A 24991-nucleotide genomic window follows, 5' to 3' on the forward strand; every position below is an offset into this window, starting at 1 on the left:
GAGTAATTTATGCCTAAGAAAATTTGAGAAGGAGTAGATACAAAATTAGTTTTCCACTTCTTTTGACAGGAAAACTGGGACCAAAAGTGTTATTAAGGGCAACAGCTGCTTTGCCAGGTATGGGCCCAACATTCTGACAAAACAGGGATGTCTTCCCTGTTCCCTCTCCCAGGATGACAAGAGTGTTTCTCAATTGCCCACTCAGGGAACCCCAAAATCCACACAGGAAGTGGCTAGCCCACAATACATAGTGTCTTATAGGTGCTACCAGGTCCAGGGTAAAAGATGAGCGGTCTGAGGTACAACTCTCTGGTAAAAGATGAGTGGAGAGAAGTACAACTAACAGCCACAGCAGAGTTGCCTACCTATCATCATCATCAGCCCCCTTTTTCCCCATTTTCTACATGGGGCGGGGGAATCATGTTAACTGTCGCCATCTGTCTCAATTCAATGCCACATTCCAGCCTTCTTTGAGACTCATGCCTGACTGTCACAGATCTTCTTTCACACAATCCATCCACCTCGTTGCTGGACGTCCTCGCTTCCTCTTACCTTCTTCATGTCTGTCCCAAATCTTCCTCACCAGGTTGTCTTCTGCTTTTCTACACATGTGCCCAAACCACCGTAATCTGTTCTCTTTGATCTTTTCTGCAATTGGAGCTATTTCGACTTCTGCTCTTTTGTCTTCATTTCTTCGTCTGTCACACAGTGTGCACCCTAGGACCTTTCTCAGGCACTTCATTTCCATCACCTCCAGCTTCAAATGTTCTACCTTTACTGCCCAGGTTTCTGTACCATACAGCAGTACTGGTCGCACCACTGTCTTGTACACCTTACTTTTCAGCCTCTTTGGCATTCTTCTGTCATAGACTACACCTGACACTCTATGCCAGCTGGCTGCAGCCCCACAGATTCTAGATTTGACATCTTCATTCAGACTTCACTTATCTTCAACCACCCTTCCCAGATACTTGATGCTGTTAAACTGTTCCGCTACCTTCACTTCTATCTCAATTCTCAGCTTCTTCTGATTTCCCCAGTTTGCTGCCATTACCACTGTCTTAACTGTGCTTAGTTTCATCTCATGGGCCTTCAGTTTTGCATTCCATTGCTCTACACTTTGTTGGAGTTCTTGCTCAGAGTCTGCCTGTAATGCCACATCATCTGCATACAGCAACTGATCTGCATACAGAATCACCCACCTGTAACTGAGGCAAGTTGCTAGCCTACTGTGATGACAAAGGCCATTTGCTTAACTGTTTTCTTTTTTGTGAATTAAGAAGGGGTGACTGTGGGACTGACAGATGGTTCTATGGTCAAGCCAAAATGGTGCCACTTTCCTGGAGAAAGCAAGTAGTAAATGCTGGTAAAAAACAAATGTCTTTAAAAGACTTTTTCTTTTTCAAAAACAAACACAGTGATAAAGCACTTTAAAACACTTTGCCAGCCCCACAAAGCAAAATAAAAAACATCTCTCCACAGAAAAAAAATGGTTTACAGTTACTAAACAACTTTTACACTGACAGGAAAAAACTGTGGGATTGTTTAAAAGTACAGTACAGTCACATGACAGTCCATCAAAACACAAACTCCTAGCTTTAAAATAACTTTCCTGAAGAGGAAAGTATTAATAATAAAAAATAAAAAAACAAAAAATTGAAGTTTTTTTCCTCAAAAGTAACTTACCTGCTCAGCAAAGGAATAGCACAAGCTGGCCATTGATCCTCGAAAGCCTCAGCGAAGCATACTCTTTGGTGACAGTACAGCTCTTGGGGCTTGGCACCCAAACATGTCATCTTTTAGTCAGCTTAGCTCGAGCTGCCAGACAGTTTGGGCTTGTGAAAGGTGCCCTGAAGCTTTGGAAGCTGGCCAGCTGTTATATCCTTGGCTGCAGCAGTGATCAATAAGAAGAACATGTAAGAAAATACAAATCATTCATTATTAGACTGTATTTATTTTTCCAGTATACTTATCCTGTCTTGAATATCTGCTGAACATTTCAAGTATGTTGTTCTAAAGCCAATGTTTGCACATTTGCACACATTGATGAATAATAGGTTACTGCTTCTCCAGTCTGCCTACCTGGTTTCCAGAATTAACATAAATAAAACATATTTAAGGCAAAACTAAAAAACCTTCAAAAAGAACCTTGACGTAAGGTCCATGATAAACCTATTACTGTACAAGTCAAGTGAGGAAATTTAACTAAATGCTAAAGTGTAATAGGTGTTTTACAGGAGGTGGCAACCACTGAAGAGATGGTCTTTTTTAAGAGGAGTGCCACTTTACCCCTCTGTAAGGCCTTACTTAGCTTGTCATACAACTGTGTGTAAAAACCCAGCTATAAGCCCAAAACCACAACATATAATGTGTTGTCTACTAGAGGAAAAAACTGCCCAGACCTTTGAAAGTGTCCACCCACTTTCTTTCTTGCTGTTAGCTTACACTTGGGTAAAAGGATACAGCTGTCAGAATCATTAATAACATAAAAATTATCACCACTTTTCTCTTTTCTTACTTCTGCTAGCTGTAAGGAAGTGTCCTACTTCTACTTACTTATCAGCAGGTATTTTTCCAAGTAATTATTTACATTATGTATACCTGTGGTGCTTTAAGCTTGATGTTATATAAGGAACATCTGTTAGGCTTGAAGAAAAGCATGCTAAATAAATAATTAACTTGGGCAACATTTGACAACATTCAGGATCTTAGAAAGCAAAACATGCTTTTAGATAAAACACATTTTTCTGATCAACCATTTATAAGTAATATTTTTCTGGGCAGAGTAAATGCTTTTAGTATCCACTTAAGAGAACATAACAGTAAAGAGAAAAAAAAATTGTGTACTTAAGTAAAAGATTTGATTCAATGCCAGAACTGCAACTCACAGTTGTAAGGAGTACTGCATAAAAGAATGTAAAAGAACAGCTGACCTGACTACGAGATAACTCCTTTGATTCTTGTAGCGTATATACAGTGATACTACTTCAGGCATGTGAACTTCTGGACAGTGAAATAAATCTACACCTCATCTAGCCTTACCTGCATGCACTACAAGAAAGTACATTAATAAGTGGTCAGTGAAACATTAAAAGGTACTTGGGGAAGTAAATGAAACTAATACAGAAAATGTAGCTATAAACGGAGTGCCTGCTACTAAAAGTTCAAGGGATAAGGTGGCCAGTTTATAGAACAGAGTATATTTTGAGAGAACTACTGTGTGAAGATGAATATGCTCCATTTTTGATATAAACATAAAGCAGCAATTTATCCATTTATATCTGTATGCTGCAAATGCCTTTTCTGAAATCCTGCGTACTTAAAGGTATAACACAACACCTGATGTACTGCCAGGTTCATTAATAAACTGCTATGCCCATAGTACCTTAACTGGATCTTCATTTGCATTACAACACAGGAAAATGGGATGAGACTTCTGGAAGGGGAAGTGACTGCAGCGTGCAGTTTGAGGGGAAGGAAACAGATGTTGTAACCTTTGGATGTTAACTGTCCTTACCCACTTGTCCCATGTGATGTACATCTATAAGTACAAGTGTAAGGAGAGATGACTCCTCATTGCCTCCACAATAGGACAGGCAGGCATGGTCTCAGTCTTAGAGGGCTGCAGTATTTGGTTGCTTCACCAATTATTGTTTTTTTTCTTCTCCTCTGTACCCTGCTTTACTTTGGTTGTCCCAGTGCCCCACATCTACTGCTATTTCTACCTGTTCCTCCTTCCTGCTCCAGACATCTCTGAGTGAGCTGGGGTCAGCATGCATATTAAGGGCATACTGGGGGTGGTAATGGCAACCTCTTCTGCTTGCTGAAGGGGGTTAGCTTGCCCTACCTTATTTTCTCCACCCACAACTCCTGTGTTCGTCAGCATGTCCAAGGGTTACTCCTTTCTGTGGATGCCTCCCCTCAGGGAATGTTTCCAAAGAGACATACCCATTCCTTCCCTACCAGCATCTCAGATGCCCTATCTGTTAATCAAATCTGGAATGTACCTAGAGCTTTATCTCTCTATGCCACGGTGCTAGGTACTTTGCCAATTACTGTTGCTGGCTCTTTGTTCACAGCTGTTCTGTAAATTGTCTCATCCAAACTGGTCATTCCCAAAAGTCCCTGCTCTTATATATATATATATCTATATCTATATATATATATATATATATATATATATATATATACATATACATATATATATATATAAGTTGGCCATACTGGAAACACAGTTGGCACAGGTAACACTGTGTTTCCAAGGAGGAGAATTGGGGAGAGAGAAATTTAACTCCAACAGCAGTGAGAGTCTTGTCTGGTTTCAGTTTCACCTGTTGGATAGGAAAGTAAAATCCCATCAAATGGGGCATTCATAGAGCTGGTCTTCAAATTATTGGCAAAGTCAGTTACGCAAAGCCAGACAAGATACACAGTGAGTACAATGAGATCAGTGCTCAAAGTCCTACCCATCCTGTTAGCTATGTTGTGAGATTTATGTTAGCAATGTATAAAAAGTCTGACATCTTGGACTGTAGCTTTCCTTGTAAGTTCCCATTGAACAACTCATGTAAAATCAGTTAGTTTAGTTGACCATCAGATAGATTTCTCTGAAAATAAAGCACATGATACAGTCTACCAAACTCAATATTCATAAATGCACTTCCCCAATCTTTCCAATGAATCCAACTCTTTGTTAGGTGGATGGACAGCTGGGATCTGTGAAAATAAAGTCATTACTGTAGCTATGAATTCAATTTGAAGTAGCTGCCACCAGCATGATCAGTCTTTAGGAGGCCAAAGGATCATGTCAGGCCACTTACAAACAGGGGCTACCATACTGGGATTTTGCCATTCACATTTTACCACCAGTTAAAATATCTTATCAACTGGGGTTTAGGGGATCAAAAGGCCTCTTATAGGATACATCTGGGTTGAAAAGGAAGTCCAGGGGACCATACTACTTTGATTTTCATCAGTTTTGATAATTCCCCAAATACAGGGTCATATGATGGAAAAGAGGGAATCATCTTCTTTGTCCCCATCAACTAGTGGGCCTGGAGACTCCTAGGGTGAGTCTAAATTCTTACACATGAATTTTTCCTTCTTTCCTACCCACAAGAGGAGGTAGGTATACTAAAACCCTGTGATCCCTATGCTCTGCACACCAGGATGGTGGGTGTCCAACATACACTGAAGCATTTCCTGGAATAAGCCCAAGATGGGTGCTAGCATCAAGAGAGGTAGATGCAGAAAGGTCTGCATCATTGGCACCTAAACATATATCAGCACCATAGCCTAATCCAATGCCCTCAACCCTGACCAGTCAGCATAGTAGCCAAACTCAGGATTGAAGAAAAGAACCCTGAGCTACACATAGACAGCCATATCCAAATGATGCAGTTCAGAAACCAAAGGCTGACCTTAGCGATCGTATGGTCAGCCCTGACGGGAATAAGGCTAAGAAATACCCAATGCCAAAGGTGCCAGTAACAAAAATGCCAGACATCAACGGCAATCTTGATGCCACTGGACCCATGACTGATGGTTGCAATCCCAACAATGGATCCATAGTTGATGCTCCTGGCTCTCTCAATACCAGTGTTAACAACTACAGTGCAATCAAATTATCTCAATGAGACTGGAGCATGAAAAATGACACTTGCGTCCCACAAGCTTACTCAGTTAACAAATGTATAAAATAAAAAAAAAAATCTGCTCAATAACATAAACTATATTTGCTTTTCAAGACATTCATTTCTTCTTACATTTCATATACTAATTTCTTTGGAGATTTTATCCCTAGTCTGCCACTGAAAATGGTCCTTTTGGCTATGATCAGTTGGCCTATCTCAATTAACAAGCACAAATAAGTAAGTAAATAATCAAATAAATAAATAAATTAAATAATGCCCCTACGAGTCCCAAAAGGAATCCACCTCCACTTACGTCCCAAGACATGCACAGCACTGTAAATATGGTAAGTGTGCTGTGTGGTTTACAGGACGATACATTACAAATGCACAGTGACATTAGGTAAACTCCATGTCACATTGCAGTTGTAACGTATCCTCCTGAAAGCACTGCTGCAGATGCCAATCATAGCAAATGCTTACCTGCATCCATGAGACACATTGCAACCACCATCTAGTTTTACAACAAAGACCATGCAGTCTGTGACAGTGGTAGGGGCAGGATGCAAGGTAGTAAGACACCACTGTTGAAGTGGCATTAGTGTTACATGCTGGCATATATCCTCTAATCACTGGTCACAGACATTATCTAGGTCATGGACAGTGTCACACCTTAGGTTCAAATCAAAGAACACTGGACCAAGGTGCACCTACAGAGTCTTGGAGTTCTACTCCCCTCCCTGCCACTGATGGACTCAAGCCCTGACAGTGCAAGCCAGAAAGTGGACACTAACAATAGTCACATAATTACAGCATGACCCTCCCTCACTGGAAGATGTCAATAATCAACCCCCTTTTTCCCCCTATTTTCTTCATTTTCTACATAGGGTTGGGGAGTCGTGTCAGCTGTCGCTATCATAATATTCAATGCCACTTTCCTGCTTTCAACACTCATGCCTGACTGTTGCAGGTCTTCCTCACACAATTTATCCACCTCTTTGCTGGATGTCCTCGTTTCCTTTTGCATTCTTCTTCCTGTCTGTCCCAAATCTTCTTCACCAGATTGTCTTCTGATTTTCTGCACATGTGCCAAAGCCATTGTAATCTATTCTCTTTGACCTCTTCTGCAACTGGAGCTACTTTGGCTTCTGCTCTTATGTTCTCATTTCCTTGTCCATCCCACAGTGCGCACCCTACCACCCATCTCAGGCTCTTCATTTCCATTACCTCTAGCTTTCTCAACTACTCTGCCTTTACTGCCCAGGTTTCTGTACCATGCAACAGAACTGGCATTAGTGTCTATAGTGCCTTTTTAGGCAAGGTTCAAATGACAAATTCACCACCGTAACAGGTACAAGTAAGCAAAATCTGAGGGTAATGCTACTCAATGCTAGAAGTCTAAACCTCAAAATGCACTCACTCGAGGCACTCCTTAAAATGCAGAACATTGGCATCTGTGCAGTGACAGAGACCTGGTTCAAAGCTCCAGAGAGCACCCCTACATTACTAGGCTATAATTCATACCACACCTTTCGGCCACCAAACCCGGACCGAAACACTAAAGGTGGAGGCATGTCCATATTCATTAAGGATATCCACACCTCCAAGCTAGTTGCTGAACATAATGCATCTGAGATTATCCAAGTTCAACAAACTCTGGGCAAAACCGCAATCCAGATTGTAGCTTGCTACAGACCCCCCACCATGCCCCAGGATTCCCACTCCTCTTTTCTTGATACACTGGAAAATATTAAGGTACAGCCCAACACTCTAATAATGGGTGATTTCAACGACCCTACCATTAACTGGGAAAAAGTACAGTTTTGTACCTACCATAAATGTAGATGTCCGATAGGTATGCATCTGCAGTCATCACATATGGGTTGTCCTGCCTCAGGCAGCCCTTCGGTCGGCCGGATTCCAAAGTCTGGGTCTGGCCTCGGCTGATGTCACACTCTCCCCGACGTCAGAGCGTCTGGGGTATAAAAGCATCAGCCGACGCCATCTTCCTCAGTTTTTCTTGCCCCAGATGCCAGGTACCCTCTAGGAAGGCTAAATTTGGATAAATGCAATAAAATTCCAAACATTTGCAAAATTATATATATACATGTATATACAAACAAATACACCATAATAGATTCCCCCAGCTAGCTAAAAGAGGGGTAAGCACCCTAGGAATACCACAGAGGGGTAGGAGGGAGGGTAAACCTGACTGCAGATGCATACCTATCGGACATCTACATTTATGGTAGGTACAAAACTGTACTATGTCCTTCAAGGATGCATCTGCAGTCATCACATATGGGTAGAATACCATAGCCAAACTGGGGGTGGAGGTACTAAGTGAAGGATGGTGTAGTTAAGATACCCTGCAGGACTGCCGTAGCAAAACCTGCTCTGGATCTGGAGTATAAAGGCAAATTGTAATGCTTGGCAAATGTATGCACGGAGCTCCATGTAGCCGCTTCTAAAATGTCTTTGGTAGCCACCCCTCTAAGGAATGCTGTGGTGGTGGCTGTGGCTCTCGTGGAATGAGGTCTAATATTAGCTGGCACAGTCTTTCCATGAAAGGAGTAACAAAAACGAATGCAATTTCCTATCCATTTCGAAATTGTCTGTTTGGAAATTGCTTTTCCTTGCACCCCATCAGCATATGCTACAAACAACTGGTCAGTCTTTCTGTAACCTTTAGTTCTGTCCAAGTAGTAGTGTAGTTGTCTGTGTATGTCCAGGGTGTGCAGAAGTCTCTCCCCTTTATTTTGAGGCTGTGGGAAGAATGTAGGCAAATGAATAGCTTGGTTCAAAGATACCCTGGATACCACCTTTGGCATGAAAGTAGGATTGGTCCTCAAAGAAACTCTATCCTGATGAAAGATAAGGAATGGCTGCACCGCCATTAAAGCTTGTAGCTCAGATACTCGTCTTGCTGAGGTTATGGCCAGAAGGAAGGCAGTTTTCCAAGACAAAAACTGTACATCTGCCGATGCTGCTGGTTCAAAGGGAGGTAGCATTAGTTTTTCCAACACGAAATTCAGGTCCCAAGTAGGTAGAGGTGGTTTCCTTGGAGGATTAATGTTTTTGATTCCCCTTAGAAACTATCTTAGTAGAGGGTGAGAGAAGACAGGTGGATTTAGATTGTATTCTGCTGAGATTGCTGAGGCATGTATCTTGATGGAAGAGTAAGACAGGCCACTGTGGGACAATTCTGCCAAATATTCCAGTATGTGTGCCATATTTATCACAGTCACATCTAGGCCCTTTGCTGTGTTCCAGGTGTGAAATCTTTTCCATTTTGCTGTATATGCTTTCCTTGTGGAAGGTCGGCGAGCTTCCATAATAATATCCTTCACTCTCTGGGATAGGTTACCCTGAGGAGGAGTGATGGTATTCTCCAGGCAGTTAGCTGCAAGGTTTTCAGGCTGGAGTGTAGAGTCCTGAAATTGTGCTGTGTCAGTAGGAGTGGCCATAGGGGGAGAGGCCATGGTTTCGTCTGTGACAAGCTCTTTAGCAGTGGGTACCAGTGCTGCCTTGGCCAGTTTGGGGCTATCAGGATTACTCTGGGCTGCTCTGTCCTGATCTTCAGTAGGACCTTGGTCATTAGTGGAAGAGGTGGGAAAGCATACACTGTTAGAGCTTTCCAGCCGAAAGAGAGCGTCCACCTTCCATGCTTGTGGGTGGTATGTCCTTGAGCAGAATTTCTTCAGTTGATGATTTAGGGGGGATGCGAACAGATCTATTTCCGGCCTTCCCCATGATTGTGTGATTTGTAAGAAGATGCCTGGGTGTATCATCCATTCGTGTGCATCCATGGTAGTTCTGCTTAAGCTGTCTGCCAGTGTATTGTCTTTCCCTGGCATGAATTGGGACTGTAGCTGTATGTTGAGTTTCAATGCCAGTTCCCATAGGTTCATTGTCAGTCTGCAAAGAGGGCAGGAATGGGTGCCTCCTTGCTTGTTTATGTACCACATAACTGTGGTGTTGTCTGTCCTTATGAGCAGGTGGCCTTGCTGAAGGAAAGGTTTGAAGGCCTCGATTGCGTGTATCACTGTCAGCAATTCCTTTTGGTTTATGTGCATGTGCATCTCTCTTTGTGTCCATAGCCCTTGTATACATCTGTCCTCCATGTGCGCTCCCCAACCTTGGTCTGAAGCGTCCGTGGTGATGGTTTGGTTGGCTCTTGGCTTGCTGAAGGGCAGCCCGCTGTTCGACCGGCAGGCTTGACCCCACCACAGGAATTCCTTTTGAAGGCAAGGAATGAGTGGGATCAGAGCTTCTAAGCTGTGACTGTGCTGAGTCCATAAACTTCTTAGGTACCATTGTAATTTCCTCATATGAAGCCTTGCTTGTGGAATCAGAAGAATGCAATATGCCATGTAACCCAGGGCCTGCAGGATTTTCCTTACAGTCATCTGAGTTTGTCTTGAGAGATTCTGAAAGTAAACTGGTAGCTGTTCTTGTTTTTCTTCTGTGAGAAAAGCCATCTGGGTGGTTGTGTCTAGATCTGCACCCAGAAAAGTTATTCTTTGGGATGGAACCAGTCTTGATTTGTGGATGTTGACTGTATATCCCAAGGCCTGTAACAGGTGGATGGCATAGTCCAAGTCCTTTAACAAAGTTTGCTTGCTGTCCGCTTGTATTAGGCAGTCGTCCAGATAAGGGTAGATTTGAATCCCCTGAAGTCTGCAGTGTGCAATTACTGATGCCAGGCATTTCGTGAATACTCTGGGTGCAGTAGATAAGCCAAAGGGCAATGCTGAGAATTGATAATGCTCTGACCCTGCAAGAAATCTGAGGTGTCTTCTGCAGCTTTGTCGAATAGGGACATGCAGGTATGCCTCCTTGAGGTCTAGAGTCACCAGCCAAGACCCCTTGCCCAGCATGGGAAGGAGTTGCTGTAGAGTCAGCATTTTGAATTTTGGCACAATGAGGTACGTGTTCAGTGCGGACAAGTCGAGAATAGGCCTCCATTGATTTTCTTTTCTTGGAACAAGGAATAATCTTGAGTAAAATCCCTGTCCTTGTTCTGAAAGAGGTACCTTTTCTATGGCTTTCATTTGCATTAAGTTGGTAATTTGTTTCAAAGCCTCTGCCCTCTGATTTGGTGGCAGGTTTGGCATGCCTTTTCTTTTTGGCAATGAGTGGAAATGGAACTTGTATCCTTTGTCTATTATTTGCAGTGTCCATGTGTCCCTTGTAATGCTGTGCCAAGTTTTTGAGAATAAAGAAAGCTTTCCGCCCAAAAGTACTTCTAATTGAGCCCTGGTCGGTGGAGTCAAAATAAAGTCATTGAGTCTGTCCTGGTGTAGCAGTTATAGTTCCTGCACCACCTCTCTGGTTGGGAGGCTGCCACTGACGGCCTCTGTAGGAGCCTCTAGCTTGCCCTCTACCTCTGGCACATCTATTTCTGCCTCTTTGAGATCTGTCTGAGTCCGGAAAGGACCAATTCTTAGTAGGTCAATTTCTGCTGAATCTTGGTGGTTGGACTTGCAGAAAGTCTTTAACTGTTTGCACAGATTTTGCCTTTTCTTCAAATTTCTTTAAAACCTCTTGAGCCGTGGAACCAAATAATTTTTGCTTTTCCATAGGAGCATCCAAAAGCTTAGCTTTAACATGGTCTGGCAGAGATTGTTCCTTCAGCCAGGCATGCCTATGTATAACTGCACCTGTCATAGCAGATCTACATGAAGCTTCCAATGCATCATAGCCACACTGCAAAAAATGGTTACTAACCTGCTGGGAGTTATGCACCAGATCCTGAAGGGATTTACGATCAAGGGGTTCAGAAGAGGACAGTTTCTTATGCAATTCATCTAGTAAATACTCTTGATACTGTATCATATGGAATTGACAGTTTAATGCCCTCATGGAAAGAGTTGCAGAAGTATACACTTTCTTACCCCATCTCTCTAATGCTCTGGTCTCCCTTTCAGAGGGTAGAGGATTTTTAGCAGTGGCAGCTGCAACCCCTTTAGGGCCCTGGGAAATAGTTTCTGGATCAGCAGAGTGGGCCTTGTACAGGTGAAAATGTGAATCCGGGACCCTGTAGTACCTATCGGGTTTGGCAGGAGCCGGAGGGAGAGAGTCAGGGGCAGTACAAGCATCTGAATAGACATCATCAATTACATTCAAAACAGGAGGTATAGCTAAGGGCCTGTGCTGAGGTAAATGTAAAAAGGTCCTTAATCTCTTTCTGGAATCAGAGAATTCCTGACCCTGCCATTGAAAATGTTCTCTCATAGTGTGTAATGTTTCTCCAAATGAAAACTCTTCAGGAGGGGAGGCCGAGGGAATAGATTCTTCAGCATCAGAATCGTCGTAGGCCGAATAAGCCTCCTCCTGGTGGTCTGACAGACCAGAGCCATCCGTGGACTCATCTGAAGACTGTGGATCAGAGGGCTCAACCCTGGGCCTTTTGTCCGGAGGTGGTTGAGAGCCCCTGCCCGGATGTGGTTGGGAGCCTCTAATTAATGAAATCAGATCCTCTGCTAGGGTAAGAATCTGAGAGCTAGAAGAAGGTCTCTGAGAGGATACTTTGGGACGCAAATCCTTAGAAAGTTTAGCAGCCTTAGAGCTAGAGAAAGCCTTAATGGACATGGAAGCAGGGGGTCTGGCTGCACCACGTGCAGGAGTAGACTTATCTGCAGTAATGGTGTCGGAAGATTCCTGGACACCGGTCTCAGAAGGTAATTAAATGACCGACTCCGCCGGGGCCTCCAGGGCCGAGGTAGTCGGTTGCGTGGTTTCGGTAGTAGGAAGAGCCAAGGACTCGGTTTCAGCCGAGACCGAGACACTCGCGGTAGGCCTGACCGAGGTTTCAGCCGAAACCGCGGCCCACGTGTGTCGGTCCTTGTCCTTCCGTTTTTTGACTAAATGCGAAGTCGGAGTCTCCGACGGCATTTTATAAGCAAAACTAGCCCCAAAAAACTCCTCTGCAAACTCCGACCGACATCTAAGAGTTCGTCGGTTGAAGGAAGCACAGGCTGAACAGGCCGAGACGTCGTGGTCTGGGCCTAGGCAGGGGAGGCAGTAAGAGTGGAAATCCTTATGAGGTATTTGTTTCCCACAGGTTAAACAATTATTAACTTTATCTGACATCGGCTGAGGCAAGAAGGAGTCCCCAACGGGGTACTTAGCTTTTTCAAAGTCTTCGGTATCTGAATCACAGGAGCTGACCGACCGGCACTTGCGAACTGCTTCTGCTTCGGGCACCACACGGCAAGAAAGACTGAGGAAGATGGTGTCGGCTGATGCTTTTATACCCCAGACGCTCTGACGACGGGGAAAGTGCGACATCAGCCGAGGCCAGACCCAGACTTTGGAATCCGGCCGACCGAAGGGCTGCCTGAGGCAGGACAACCCATATGTGATGACTGCAGATGCATCCTTGAAGGACATCTACTCATGTACCACCTCTTTTGCTCAACGTTTTCTGGAAATCATCAATTCCAACGCCGTGGATCAACTTATCCACACCCCCACCAGGGGCAGCAATATCCTAGACCTGGTCATCACCAGCATGGGTGATTGGTATTCCACACCAGAGGTCAACTCCTCGTTGGTCAGATCCAACCACAAGCTAATCACCCTAGACATCCACATCCCGCTCCCACCCCCCATTAGGAAAACAACCGTAAAAAAATTCTCCAAAGCCAACTTCACACTTCTTAAGACAGAAGTGGCAAACTTCACGACACCCATGCAGATGGACAATAGAGGTACGACTGCTGAATCCTACACAAATGCACTTTATAAGCACTTACATGAGTGCGTGGATCGTGCTATCCCTAACTGAACCAAGATGCTATCCTCCAAAAAAAGGAAGCCAGTCTGGTGGTCTTCTGCCATAAACAAACTCTACAACAGAAGAAAGAAACTGTTGCAAAAAAGAGTAAAATCCCACGATTGGAGGAACTCCCTGGTCAGCCTCAGTAAGAAGCTGAGATCCCTCATAAAATCCTCCAAAGCTAGTTATGAAAACAAAATTGCCACTGATTCTAAAGACAACCACAAAGCATTCTATAGCTATGTCAAGAATCTCAATGGCAACACTCAGATCTGCTCGGAGTTACAGCACAATGACACTAAATATACAGAACCAACTGATATTGTCAACAACCTGGCAGATAGGTTCAGTGCTAACTTTACCCCCTCTCACCCCCTAAAGGGCCCATCTTTATACTGGAAGAATGCAAAGTTCCTGTAATCACGGCTGCACAGGTAAAAACCTCACTCTCCAAAGCCAAGAATACAGCATCCATGGGACCTGACAACATCCCAGGCTGCCTTCTACACAAACTACAGAATGAACTGGCACCCCACCTAAGTACCATGTTCAATCATAGCCTCACCTCAGGCTTTGTGCCCATTGAATGGCGCACCGCAACATTTATCCCACTCCACAAAGGGGGGGGGCACAACAGACCCCGGGAACTACCGCCCCATTAGCCTGACGAGCCTGGTCTGCAAGGCCATGGAACGTATCATCTTGGAACTCATAAACAAAGACATTGGAGATCTCCAAACTCTGGACCCCACACAGTTCGGGTTTGTAAAAGGCAGATCATGTCTCCTAAACCTGATAGACTTCTTTGAAGTAATCACCAAAGCCATAGATGAGGGTAAGGTGGTTCACACAGCCTATCTAGATCTCGCCAAGGCGTTCGACACCATACCCCACTCTGTAATAATAGATAAACTCACTAAACTAGGTATAAATCCCTATGTCACAAGATGGGTTGCCAACTGGCTTACTGACAGAACCCACACTGTGAAAGTAGCAGACTCCAAATCAGACTTCAGACCAGTGACAAGTGGAGTACCACAGGGTTCAGTCCAGGGTCCTCTCCTGTTTGGTATCTACTTCTCTGAAGTACAGGCTAACACAGAAGGTCTTTGGCTAACTAAATTCGCAGGTGACTGCAAACTAGGAGCCGTAATCGAAATTCCTAACGATGTGGACATCCTACAAAAGGGCCTCACTGAGACAGATGCCTGGTGTCAAAACCATGGGCTCAAGCTCAATGCCAAAAAGTGCATTGTCATCCCCTTTGGTAAAAACTCTGTACCCATGAACTACCACATAGGCGGTAGTCTATTTAACACCGAAAGTGTGGTAAGAGACCTTGGGACACAGGTGGACAGTAGTCTCTCCTTTGATAATCACATCGCCACAGTGGTCAGGAAATCCTTCTGCGTGGCACACCTCATCACAAATGGTTTCTCATCCAGAAAAAAAGAGGTCATTGTTCCCCTCTACTCATCACTCATTAGACTCATTATAGAGTACAACGTCCCTTTTGGTATGTACCTCACAAGATACCACAACTGGAAAGGCCACAAAAATACCTCACAAAGAGGATTACTGGCCTCAAACAGATACCTTACGCAGACCGTCTCAAAAAACTCCAGCTTTACTCCGTCACATATAGCCTACTCAGAGGCGATCTCTGCCTAACATACAAAGCTATGTCAAACCCAGAGTTGTTGGACATGCTCCACTTAAAGAAATCCCAATCCCTCCGAGCTGCACGCTCTAGGGACCTAAACCTTGTCACCACAATAAACAGAACATGCTGGAGGGATAGATTTCTGTCCTAGAGACTTCCCATACTCTGGAACAGACTACCTATCTATGTCAAACAGAGCTCCTCATTAGCACTCTTCAAGAAATATCTTGATGATTGGATGGGCAATAGGAAATTCACCCCGGGATCACTTCTGTGGTTCTGCTTACCAGGGGCACAGGAAAATAATTTTCTTGGGTGGCGAAAGCCAGGGTACCATTTTGGCTAGGCTTGTATAAGCCCTAGGGCCAATAGCCTAGAACCTACCTATGAACAGTATTGATTGCACTACTGTTTTGTACACCTTACTTTTCAGCTTCTTTGGCATTCTTCTGTCATATACTTCCCCTGACACTTTGTGCCCATTTGCTGCAGTCTCTCTTATTCTAGCTTTGATCTCCTCATTCAGAGTTCCTTTCTCCTCAACCACCCCTCCTAGATACCTGAAGCTAGCAACCTGTCCCACTATTTTCCCATTCTATCTCAATTCTCAGCTTCTTCTGAACTCCACCATTTGCTGCCATTACAACTGTCTTATTTGTATTCAGTTTCATCCCATGTGCCATGAGTTTTGCATTCTATTCCCCTATCCTTTGCTGAAGTTCTTGCTCAGAGACTGCCTGTAATGCCACAGTGTCTGCATACAGCAACTCTGTTTATCTGTCTCTCACTGACCTGCTTGTTAATGTAGTCCATCACCAGCATGAACAGCAGTGGGCTCAGAGTGGTGCACACCTACTCAGACTGGGAACTCCTATGAGAGACAGAACACTTTCTGTGCTTGACTCATTGGGTCCTTGTACACAGCTTGCACCAACTCTACCAATGTTTCTAGGACTTCAAACCACTGCAAGACTATCAAAAATCAGCTTTCTTGTGACCTTGTCATATGCTTTCTCCAAATCTAGGAAGGCCCACTTGGACTCTTTCCTCATCTCTAGCTAAGTCTTAACTATCTGTCTCACTGCAAACATTGGGTCAGTTGTGCTACATCCTGATATGAATCCAGACTGTTCATCTCACATCTTACTTTCTATTACTCTGCGTATTTGTTTATTGATTACCCACTCCAGAACTTTTGTGCAATGTGACATGAGTTTGAATCCTCTATACTACCCACACTTATGAATGTCTCCAGTCATCCGAGATGCACCTTTCTTTCCACACTGCTGACTACCTTCAGGAGCCATTTCTCCCCTATCTCACCCAGCATCTTTATCATAACTGCTGTGACCTCATCTGCACCTGCTGCCTTCCCTGACTTCATTTTCCTTAGTGCTAATTTTATTTCTTCTATGGTGGTCTCCTCCTCTTCTCTCATTGTAGGTTGTGTCTGGGGCAGTACAGCTTCTGTGGGATTTTCTTCATTCAGAAGCTACTGGAAATACTCCTTTCATCTCCCTCTGATGTCATGTGGACTAGTTAACAAGTTGTTGCTGGCATCTCTTATGAAGGGTGTCTATCTTCTTTATCTTTCTGTCTTTGCCTTCCAACCTGATATAGTTTCTTTGTGCCATCTACTGACTTACTTTCTAGAAGCTGGTAGAATACCTCTGATACCTTGTTCTTTGCTATTACAACTCCTTTCTTTGCTTCTTTGTTAGCCAACCTGTATTGTTTCCTACTAGTTCCTAGCCTGGTCCAACTTTTTTATCTCCCACTTTTTAAAAAAAGACCACAGCTAGCAGGCACGGAGAACCACCAGGGATGCCCAAACTCCACAATAAAGCAAACAACTCAATACCAAGGCAAGAATCTCCCACTTTTTCCTGAACACATTTTTTCTTTTGATGACTTCCTGGACTTCTGCATTCTACCACCAGCTTTCCTTATGTACCTTATGTCCATATCTGGCTTGGCCGCATATCTGTTCTGTAGTTGTCACATATGCTGTTTTGAGGCGCTGCCATTCTTCTTCAACTCCATCTATTCCCTCTTCTTCCTGAGGTGCTACAGTACTGAGTAATTTCTTGAACTGCTGTGCTTTCTCTCCACTCAGATTCCAGATCTTCAGTCTGGCCTCATTTGACTTTAGAGCCTTCTCCAACCACTGCCTGCAGCTGGCTGTGGCAACCAGTGGTTTAGGCTAAGGGCCAACTGTTTTACTGGGCATGACTTTGCAATCACTGATTCGATCCCAGCACCCTTTTTTACCAAGACGAAGTCTATACGAGTTGCATGTTGACCACTCCTGTATGTGCTCTTGTGACAGTCTCTCTTACTGAACCATGTGCTGGCTACTATCAAAACATTTACCAGACAGAAGTCTAGAATAGCTTCTCCTGCTTTATTCCTGTTGCCCCACCCATGTGGACCTAGGCAGTCCTAATATCCTGTCCTGTCTGTCCTAATATGTGCATTCAAGTCACCCATTATCAACACCAATTCATGTTGTCCTGCTTTACGTAGTAGGTTCACCAACTGCTGTCTAAATGCACTCTTTTCCTCATTATCACAAGCCTGCTGTGGGGCTTAGGCTGAGATTATGAATACTGTGCTATCATTAGGCTGGATCTAATTGCCATGAGTCTGTCAATAATTCTGATGACATCCCTTACAGTCTTCTAAAGCCTCTCCCTCACCACAATTCCCACACCATTTCTAGCCTGTTCTCCTTCTGAATTTTAGACTCTAGATCCCAAGCCAAGTGGCTTTGCTGCACTGCCCTTCCATATTGTCTACTGGATACATAGGATGGCCAGCCTTCCTCTTACCATGACATTCACTTCCAAGTTGTGTCCTGTCAGTGAACCTACATTGAGTGTAGCAATTCTTAGTTCATGTCTGGCAGGTTAGCTTTCACTCAATAGAGCCATCCCATGTAACCCAAACTGGGCAACTGGACACTGGCTGATCAGTAGCTTATTAACTCAGGGCTGCTGGGCTTTATAGTGGGCACACACTTGCCAACAGGGGCACATACACCTCTCCCACCATTAACATGAGTCCCTGGTGTAGGTCAGAGTAGGCCGGTTCCTCAGTCTATGTATTACCGGCAAATATCCATGCCCATTTGGCAACATTACTCAACACAACCGAATCACCTACAGCCATATTTATAGGCCATTGAGTGGTTAGGCCTGCCATGGCACTCAATCTGTGATCCGTGTTCTCCTATAGCGAGGATACTGTGCACCACAGTAGATGCCCAAATCAGTTAGTTTATACAACTCTTCCCATTATAAGGCACCATGTAGAGTCTGTGCAGCTGCTCCATTCCATTCTTGGGTGAGTTTGAGATGGAAACAATCAGCATGTTTTTTGGAGGTGGGAGAAATCCCACAGAGACACAGAGAGAATATGCAAATTCCAAATAGGCACTGACCAGGGGTCAGAACTGAACCTTGCACCTTGTGCTTGGGAGGTGAAGACCTTAACCATTATGCCAAATGGTGGATGTAATCTCCAATTTCCCAAAACTTCCCAGTGTACGTCATTACCATGATCATCTCCTGTGACTCTGCTTCACATTACAGTGCTGTAGTCACCTATCACTGTGTCCCTAAAATGTACAGATGTGATAACGACTGTGCCCTGCACACCGCCAAACTTTGGAATGTCTAACGCAGAGCATGACCAGTCCATGCATTGCTCTGCACAGCCTGGAAGTGACAGATTGCCCTTCATAATGGTTATGGACAAAGTGTGGCATCAATTACGGCATCACCGAACTCACATCAATTACTGTGAAGCATGACAGTTATAAATTCTCAGGATTCTGTCATTAACAATCTATCATGGACTAGAATGCAGTAAGTCTGAAATGAAAACTAGAAAGCATTAAGAAAACATGCATGAAAAAAGGTAAGACGGGTAGGGACTATTGAAGAACAAGCAAGCATTAATGAAAACAATGGAAATGGATGACTCAAAATGCTTGCACTTTGTTTCTTTCTCTTTTAGAAAAACTTCTTTCCCCATCATCTAGACATTTTTCAGAGCAGAACTGTTCAAATCAGAATTGGTCAAACACCTTTGACTGAAAACTGAAAGGGGCAGTAGGCACTTCTCTTTCTTCACAATATGATGACCACCGTGTGTGTGTGTGTGTGTGTGTGTGTGTGTGTGTGTGTGTGTGTGTGTGTGTGTGTGTGTGTGTGTGTGTGCGCGTGCGTGTGTGTGTAGGTGTGCTCATGAGCCTGGTGTTTCACTACATCCCTTCTACAGTGCTATTTATCTTAACAGTACCTTCACAGCACTGCTTGAGAAAAACAGTGGTTGGAAAATCAAAGTTATCCACTTACCATAAAGTACAGTTGTGTACACTTGCCACAAATGTAGATGTTCGAGTGTATTCACTGTTGCGGTCATTACATTTGGGTTATCTGCTTGCAGGTAGCCCTCAGTCAGCCTGATTAACAAGGCCTTGGGTCCTGCGTCGGTTGCTGTCCCTTCTTCCATGACGTCAGGTGGTCAGGGGTATAAAACATGCAGCCGACGCCGCCATTACATCCGTTTTTCTTGCCCCAGATGTCAGGTGCCCCCCTAATGGGAAGCAATTAAATATAAAAGTACAAAGGTATGCCTCCAACAAAAAAGCAAATACACCAAAAAGGCTTTTAAGCATAGTAAAGGAAAGTAGAGGTATAGCCAAAAGAAGTTAGGGGGCTGGAGGGAGGGTAACCAGGACTGCAACAGTGAATACATTTGAACATCTACATTTATGGTAAGTGTACACAACTGTACTATGTTCTTCGTGTTTCACTGTTGCAGTCATTACATTTGGGTAGATTCCCAAAGCTATGGTTGGGAGGAGGAATTTAGACAGCATTAGGGCCAACTATAAGGCCCTGCAAGACTGCAGTGGCAAAGCCAGCTCTGGATTTACAGAAAATTGGCAAATTATAATGCTTGGTGAAAGTATATATAGAACTCCAGGTAGCAGCTTCTAGGATGTCCCTGGTAGGGACGCCTCTGGAAAGGCTGTAGAGGTAGATGCAGCCCTGATGGAGTGAGGTCTGATCCCCTGGGGGATAAGTTTTCCATGGTGCTTATAGCAGAAATTAATGCAATAACTTATCCATTTAGAAATGGTTTGCTTTGAAATAGCCTTCCCCTCTGTCCCTGCAGCAAATGCCACCAGCAGTTGTTCAGATTTCCTTTGAGGTTTAGTCCTGCCCAAGTAGAATCTAAGTTGTCTGCACATCTAAGGAATGCAGTATCCGTTCCCCTTTATTCTGTGGATTGGGAAAGAAGGTTGGCCAATAAATTGACTGATTAAGAGCCACACTGGATACCACCTTGGGCATGAAGGCTGGATTAATTCTGAGGGACACCCTGTCCACATGAAAGATGATGAAAGGCTCCACTTCCATAAGGGCCTGTAATTCAGATACCCTTCTAGCTGAAGTGATTGCTAAAAGGAAAGCTGTTTTCCAAGAAATAAATTTTAAGTCTGCAGTAACAGCTGGCTCGAAAGGAGGTAGAGTGAGTTTCTCCAAGACAAAGTTAAGGTCCCAGGCTGGGGTTGGAGCTCTCTTGGGTGGTCTAAAATTTTTTGGCCCCTCTGAGGAACTGTTTGAGCAGTGGATAAGAGAAGAGGGGAGGTTCTGTGTTATAATGAGCTGAAATGGCTGAGGTATGGATTTTAATGGAGGAAAAAGACAGGCCCTTGTGAAGCATCTCAGTTAAGTATTGTAAAATCTGAGGTAAATTGGGCGCTGCTGTGCTCATCCCTTGAGATTGGTTCCAGGCACAGAATCTTTTCCATTTTTCAGCATAAGATTTTCTAGTACTAAGCCTCCTTGCCTCTAAAATGATATCCATCATAGGTTTGCTGAGGGATGGTAAAGGAGAGATTAAGTAATTAGCCAGGCTGCAAGGTTCAGTGTTAGAAGCCGAAGGTGCAGAATCTGGTTCTCCTGCTGAGACAGCAGGGAAGGAGTCTGAGGCAGGTGCCATGGAGATAACCGTGACACACTGTGCAGGAAGGGGTACCAGTGCTGGCGCGGCCAGTCTGGAGCAATCAAAATCATCCTTGGTTTGTCCCATTTGATTTTTAGTAGTACTTTGGAGAGCAGAGGCAGAGGGGGGAAGACATAGACTGATAGGTTTTTCCAGCTGAAGGACAGAACATCCACTTTCCAGGCTTGTTTTTGGGGAGTCCTTGTGCAAAATTTGTCCAATTGGTAGTTCTGGGGTGAGGCAAAAAGGTCTATATCTGGGCTTCCCCATTTGTTTGTCAACATGTTGAAAATCCTTGGTTCCAGTTTCCACTCGTGTGGATCCATGAGGTTTCTGCATAGTCCATCTGCCAGTGTATTTAATTTTCCTGGCAGGAATTGAGCTTGTAGGTGCACTTGGTAGCTCAAGGCTGTGTTCCACAATGCCATGGCAAGTTCTAGAGGGGGGTAAGAATGTGTACCCCTCTGCTTGTTTATGTACCACATAACAGTGGTGTTGTCCATCTTTACCATTAGTTGTCCTGGAAGAATGTGGCCCTTGAAGGCTGTCAGGGCATTCTGTACAGCTAACATTTCTTTTTGATTGATATGCAGGTGCATTTGACTTGGGTTCCATTTGCCCTGAATGTATTTCCCTGCCAGGTGAGCCCCCCATGCATAGTCTGATGCATCTGTTGTTAGGGTTTGGGTGGCAGGGGGTGGTATGAAAGGTAGTCCCTTGTTTTGGTGGCAGGCCTCTGCCCACCAAAGGAACTCTAGGTGCATAGGCATAGGAAAGGTATGATAGGAATCATTGTTTCTAGGTCTTGAGAACGTTGACACCATAGGCTTTTTAGATACCACTGTAGTTTCCTCATATGCAGTCTTGCATATGGAATTAGAAGAATGCAGGATGCCATGAACTCCAAGGCTTGCAGTATTTGTCTTGCAGACAGCAGGGTTTTTGTGACCACTTGTTTGAAGTAGGTTGTCAAATGAATTTGTTTCTCTGGCGTAAGGTAAGCCATCTGGGAAATTGTATTCAAGCTTGCTCCCAGGAATATAATTTGTTGACAGGGTACCAGGTGTGATTTCTTTTTGTTTATGGTGTACCCCAGACAAGTTAGAACCCTTTGTACAAAGGTCAGATGATTCAAAAGTATGTCCTGGCTTTCTGCCTGAATTAGACAATTGTCCAGGAATGGGTATATTTGAATATTTCTTTGCCTGCAAAATGCAATAACTGAAGCTAGGCACTTTGTGAATACCCTGGGCGCAGTAGACAAGCCAAAGGGCAGTGCAGGGAACTGATAGTGCGTGTAGCCTGCTTTGAAGCGTAGGTATCTTCTGCAAGATTCCCTGATTGGGATGTGCAGGTATGCTTCTTTTAAATCTAGTACTGTCACCCAGGCATCTTTGCCTAGCATAGGAAGTAATTGGTGAAGAGTCAGCTTCTTGAATTTTGGAATCTCCAAAAAGGTGTTTAGAGTAGACAGGTCCAGGATAGGACACCATGAATTGTTTTTTTCTAGGTACTAGGAAAAGTCTCTAGTATAAACCTTGTCCCTTTTCCTCTTCTGGTATCAGCTGAACAGCCCCCATGCTTAAGAGAGAAAGTACTTGTTTTAGGGCCTCTGCCCACTGACTTGGGGGTAGGTTCAGCCACCCGCTTCGTGTTGGCAACGTGTGGAAGTGAAATCTGTAAACCTGGGACACTATATTTAAAACCAGTTTGTCCTGGGTAATGAGTTCTCAATTCTTTGAATGAAGAGCAATCTTTCCCCCAAAGGGGCAGTCAGTTGATAAGTGCTTGGAAATTTTAAAAGGAAGTCATTGAGACAGTTTACCATAGGGGGGAGTCTTATTATTCCCAGATTTGGAAGTGGAGGCCCCCAACTGCTTAGTTCTGTGTGTCCCCTGGGACTGAAACCTGGGGTTTTTGCTGTGTCTGGGTTTGGCTTGAAAAGACCTGGAAGGGGCTGGAAAGGACCAATTCTTAGTGGGCCAGTGCCTACTAAATCTAGGAGGCTAAACATGTAAAAAATCTTTAACAGTTTGCATAGATTTAGCTTTATCTTCCATCTTTTTAAGAAGTTCCTCAGCCTTGTATGTATAACCTGCTGTTTTCTTTCATGTTTATGTCAATCCTATTTCTTCTGAATGTAAATGTACTATGTCTTCTCATTATGTTGGAGCTTTTCTCCCCGGGCCTCTACTGAAAAAGGACATGTATCCAGCTAGACTAGCCCGGTCAACAAATGTAAAATAAAATAAAATAAATAAATAATTGTTGCCAAACAGGGGTTCGTGATTTAAAGGAGCATCCAACAATTTAGCTTTAACATGATCAGGCAAAGATTGCTCCTTAAGCCAAGCATGCCTTCTGAGCACAGACCCAGTAACAGCAGCCCTGCAAGAGGCCTCTAATAAATCAAAACCACATTGCAAAGTATGTTTTCCAACTTGTTCAGCAGAATGCATCAAATCCTGTAATTCTTTATTTTCCACACAGTCAGGAATCAACATCATTTTCTGTTTAAGCAGTCCAATAACATGTTGCTGATACTTTAACATGAAACCGGCAGTTTAAAGCCCTAATGGCCAAGGTTGCAGAAGTGTAAACCTTCTTACCCCATCTATCCAGCGCCCTGGAGTCTCTATCAGAAGGGGTAGGATTTTTAGCAGTAGAAGTCTTAATGCCCTTGGGCCCCTGTGAAATAGTCTCTGGATCTGCAATAGGATTTTTAAAAAGGAAATTGTGGGACTCAGGGACCCTGTAGTATCTGTCAGGTTTCCTGGGAGCAGGAGGCAGGGAATCAGGGGCCAAACTAGATTCCAAAAAAGCATCATCAACAATGTCTAGTACAGGAAGAATAGCTAAAGGCCTATGCTGAGGTAGGAGAAGGAAATCCCTAAGCCTCTTTTTTGAATCAGAAAAACTGTGGCTTTCCCAGTGGAAATGCTCTATTAGAGTATGTAAGGTTTCACCAAAAGAAAAATCATCAGGAGGGGAAGCAGTGGGAATGGAGTCCTCTGCATCAGAATCTTCATTAGTAGATAAGGGCAAATCCAGATCAGAAGAATCAGAAAAAACAGAATCCTGATCAGAAGATTCATAATCAACTTCAGTCCTAGGCCTCTTAGAGGGGGGTTGGCTACCCCCTGATTAGAGTTATTAGATCTTCAGCCTTTCTTAAAATATGTTTTTTAGGCATAGAGGCCTAAGCATGTGGCCCGGGTGTCGGTTTTTTAGGCATGGATCGAGATTTAGGCCTAAGTAAAGAAGGAGGTGTCTGTTTAATATGCAAGTCCGTAGGCCTGAATACACCCTCAGAAGCAGGTGCCTGCACAGCGGCTCCGGACCCATCTAAGGTAGAGACATCCACGGGTTCCATAGTTGAAGCATCTTGCGGCATACCGGACTCCAAATGGGTCTCAGTAGAGGCCTGCGAATCAGACGTAGCAGGTATCAGGGGCTGCAAAAGTGCCTCACTGAGTACCGGCGAACTGGTGACTGGCTTAGGAGAAGCATCGTCGGCAGTTTTGGACCTCGGCAGCCTGTCTCTGTCTTTATCTTTGCGTTTTTTCAGAATCCCGGTAGTTGGATGGCTAACCGACGACATTTCTGGATAATTAAACCTAGAATAGAAATATTTAGAGGTGAGAACATACCGACGACGGATAGTGTGCTGATTAAATAAAGCACAAAACCGACAGCAAGGTACGTCGTGGTCAGGGCCTAGGCAAGTAATACAGTACGAATTAAAATCTTTATGAGGTATTTGCTTTCCACAAGTAATGCAATTATTAACTTTTACTGACATCGGTAAGGAGCAAGAAAAAGTTTCCCCAATGGGGTACTTAGCTTTAGTTGAAGGCTTCGGTTCTGAAACTTGAAAACGAAAATTTCAGGAGT

General features: G+C 44.0%; 1 protein-coding gene across 6 annotated transcripts in view; it reads right to left on the reverse strand.

Moving 5' to 3' along the window:
* The window catches only part of RIN2 (Ras and Rab interactor 2), a 491380-nt gene that overhangs the window by 355691 nt on the left and 110698 nt on the right, over positions 1-24991 (reverse strand). For 2 of the 6 annotated variants that reach the window (XM_044057054.1, XM_044057046.1), the window contains exon 1: positions 1687-1850. The exons of the other annotated variants lie outside the window; for them this stretch is intronic. In XM_044057054.1, the coding sequence (XP_043912989.1) occupies positions 1687-1719 (33 nt within the window). In that variant the 5' untranslated portion in view covers positions 1720-1850. Of the gene's footprint in view, positions 1-1686; positions 1851-24991 lie in introns of those variants that run through there. 6 annotated transcript variants of the gene reach the window in all.

This window comes from Protopterus annectens, chromosome 1.part2 (genome assembly GCF_019279795.1).
Source record: "Protopterus annectens isolate FY-2018-M chromosome 1.part2, PAN1.0, whole genome shotgun sequence".
NCBI lineage: Eukaryota > Metazoa > Chordata > Ceratodontiformes > Protopteridae > Protopterus > Protopterus annectens.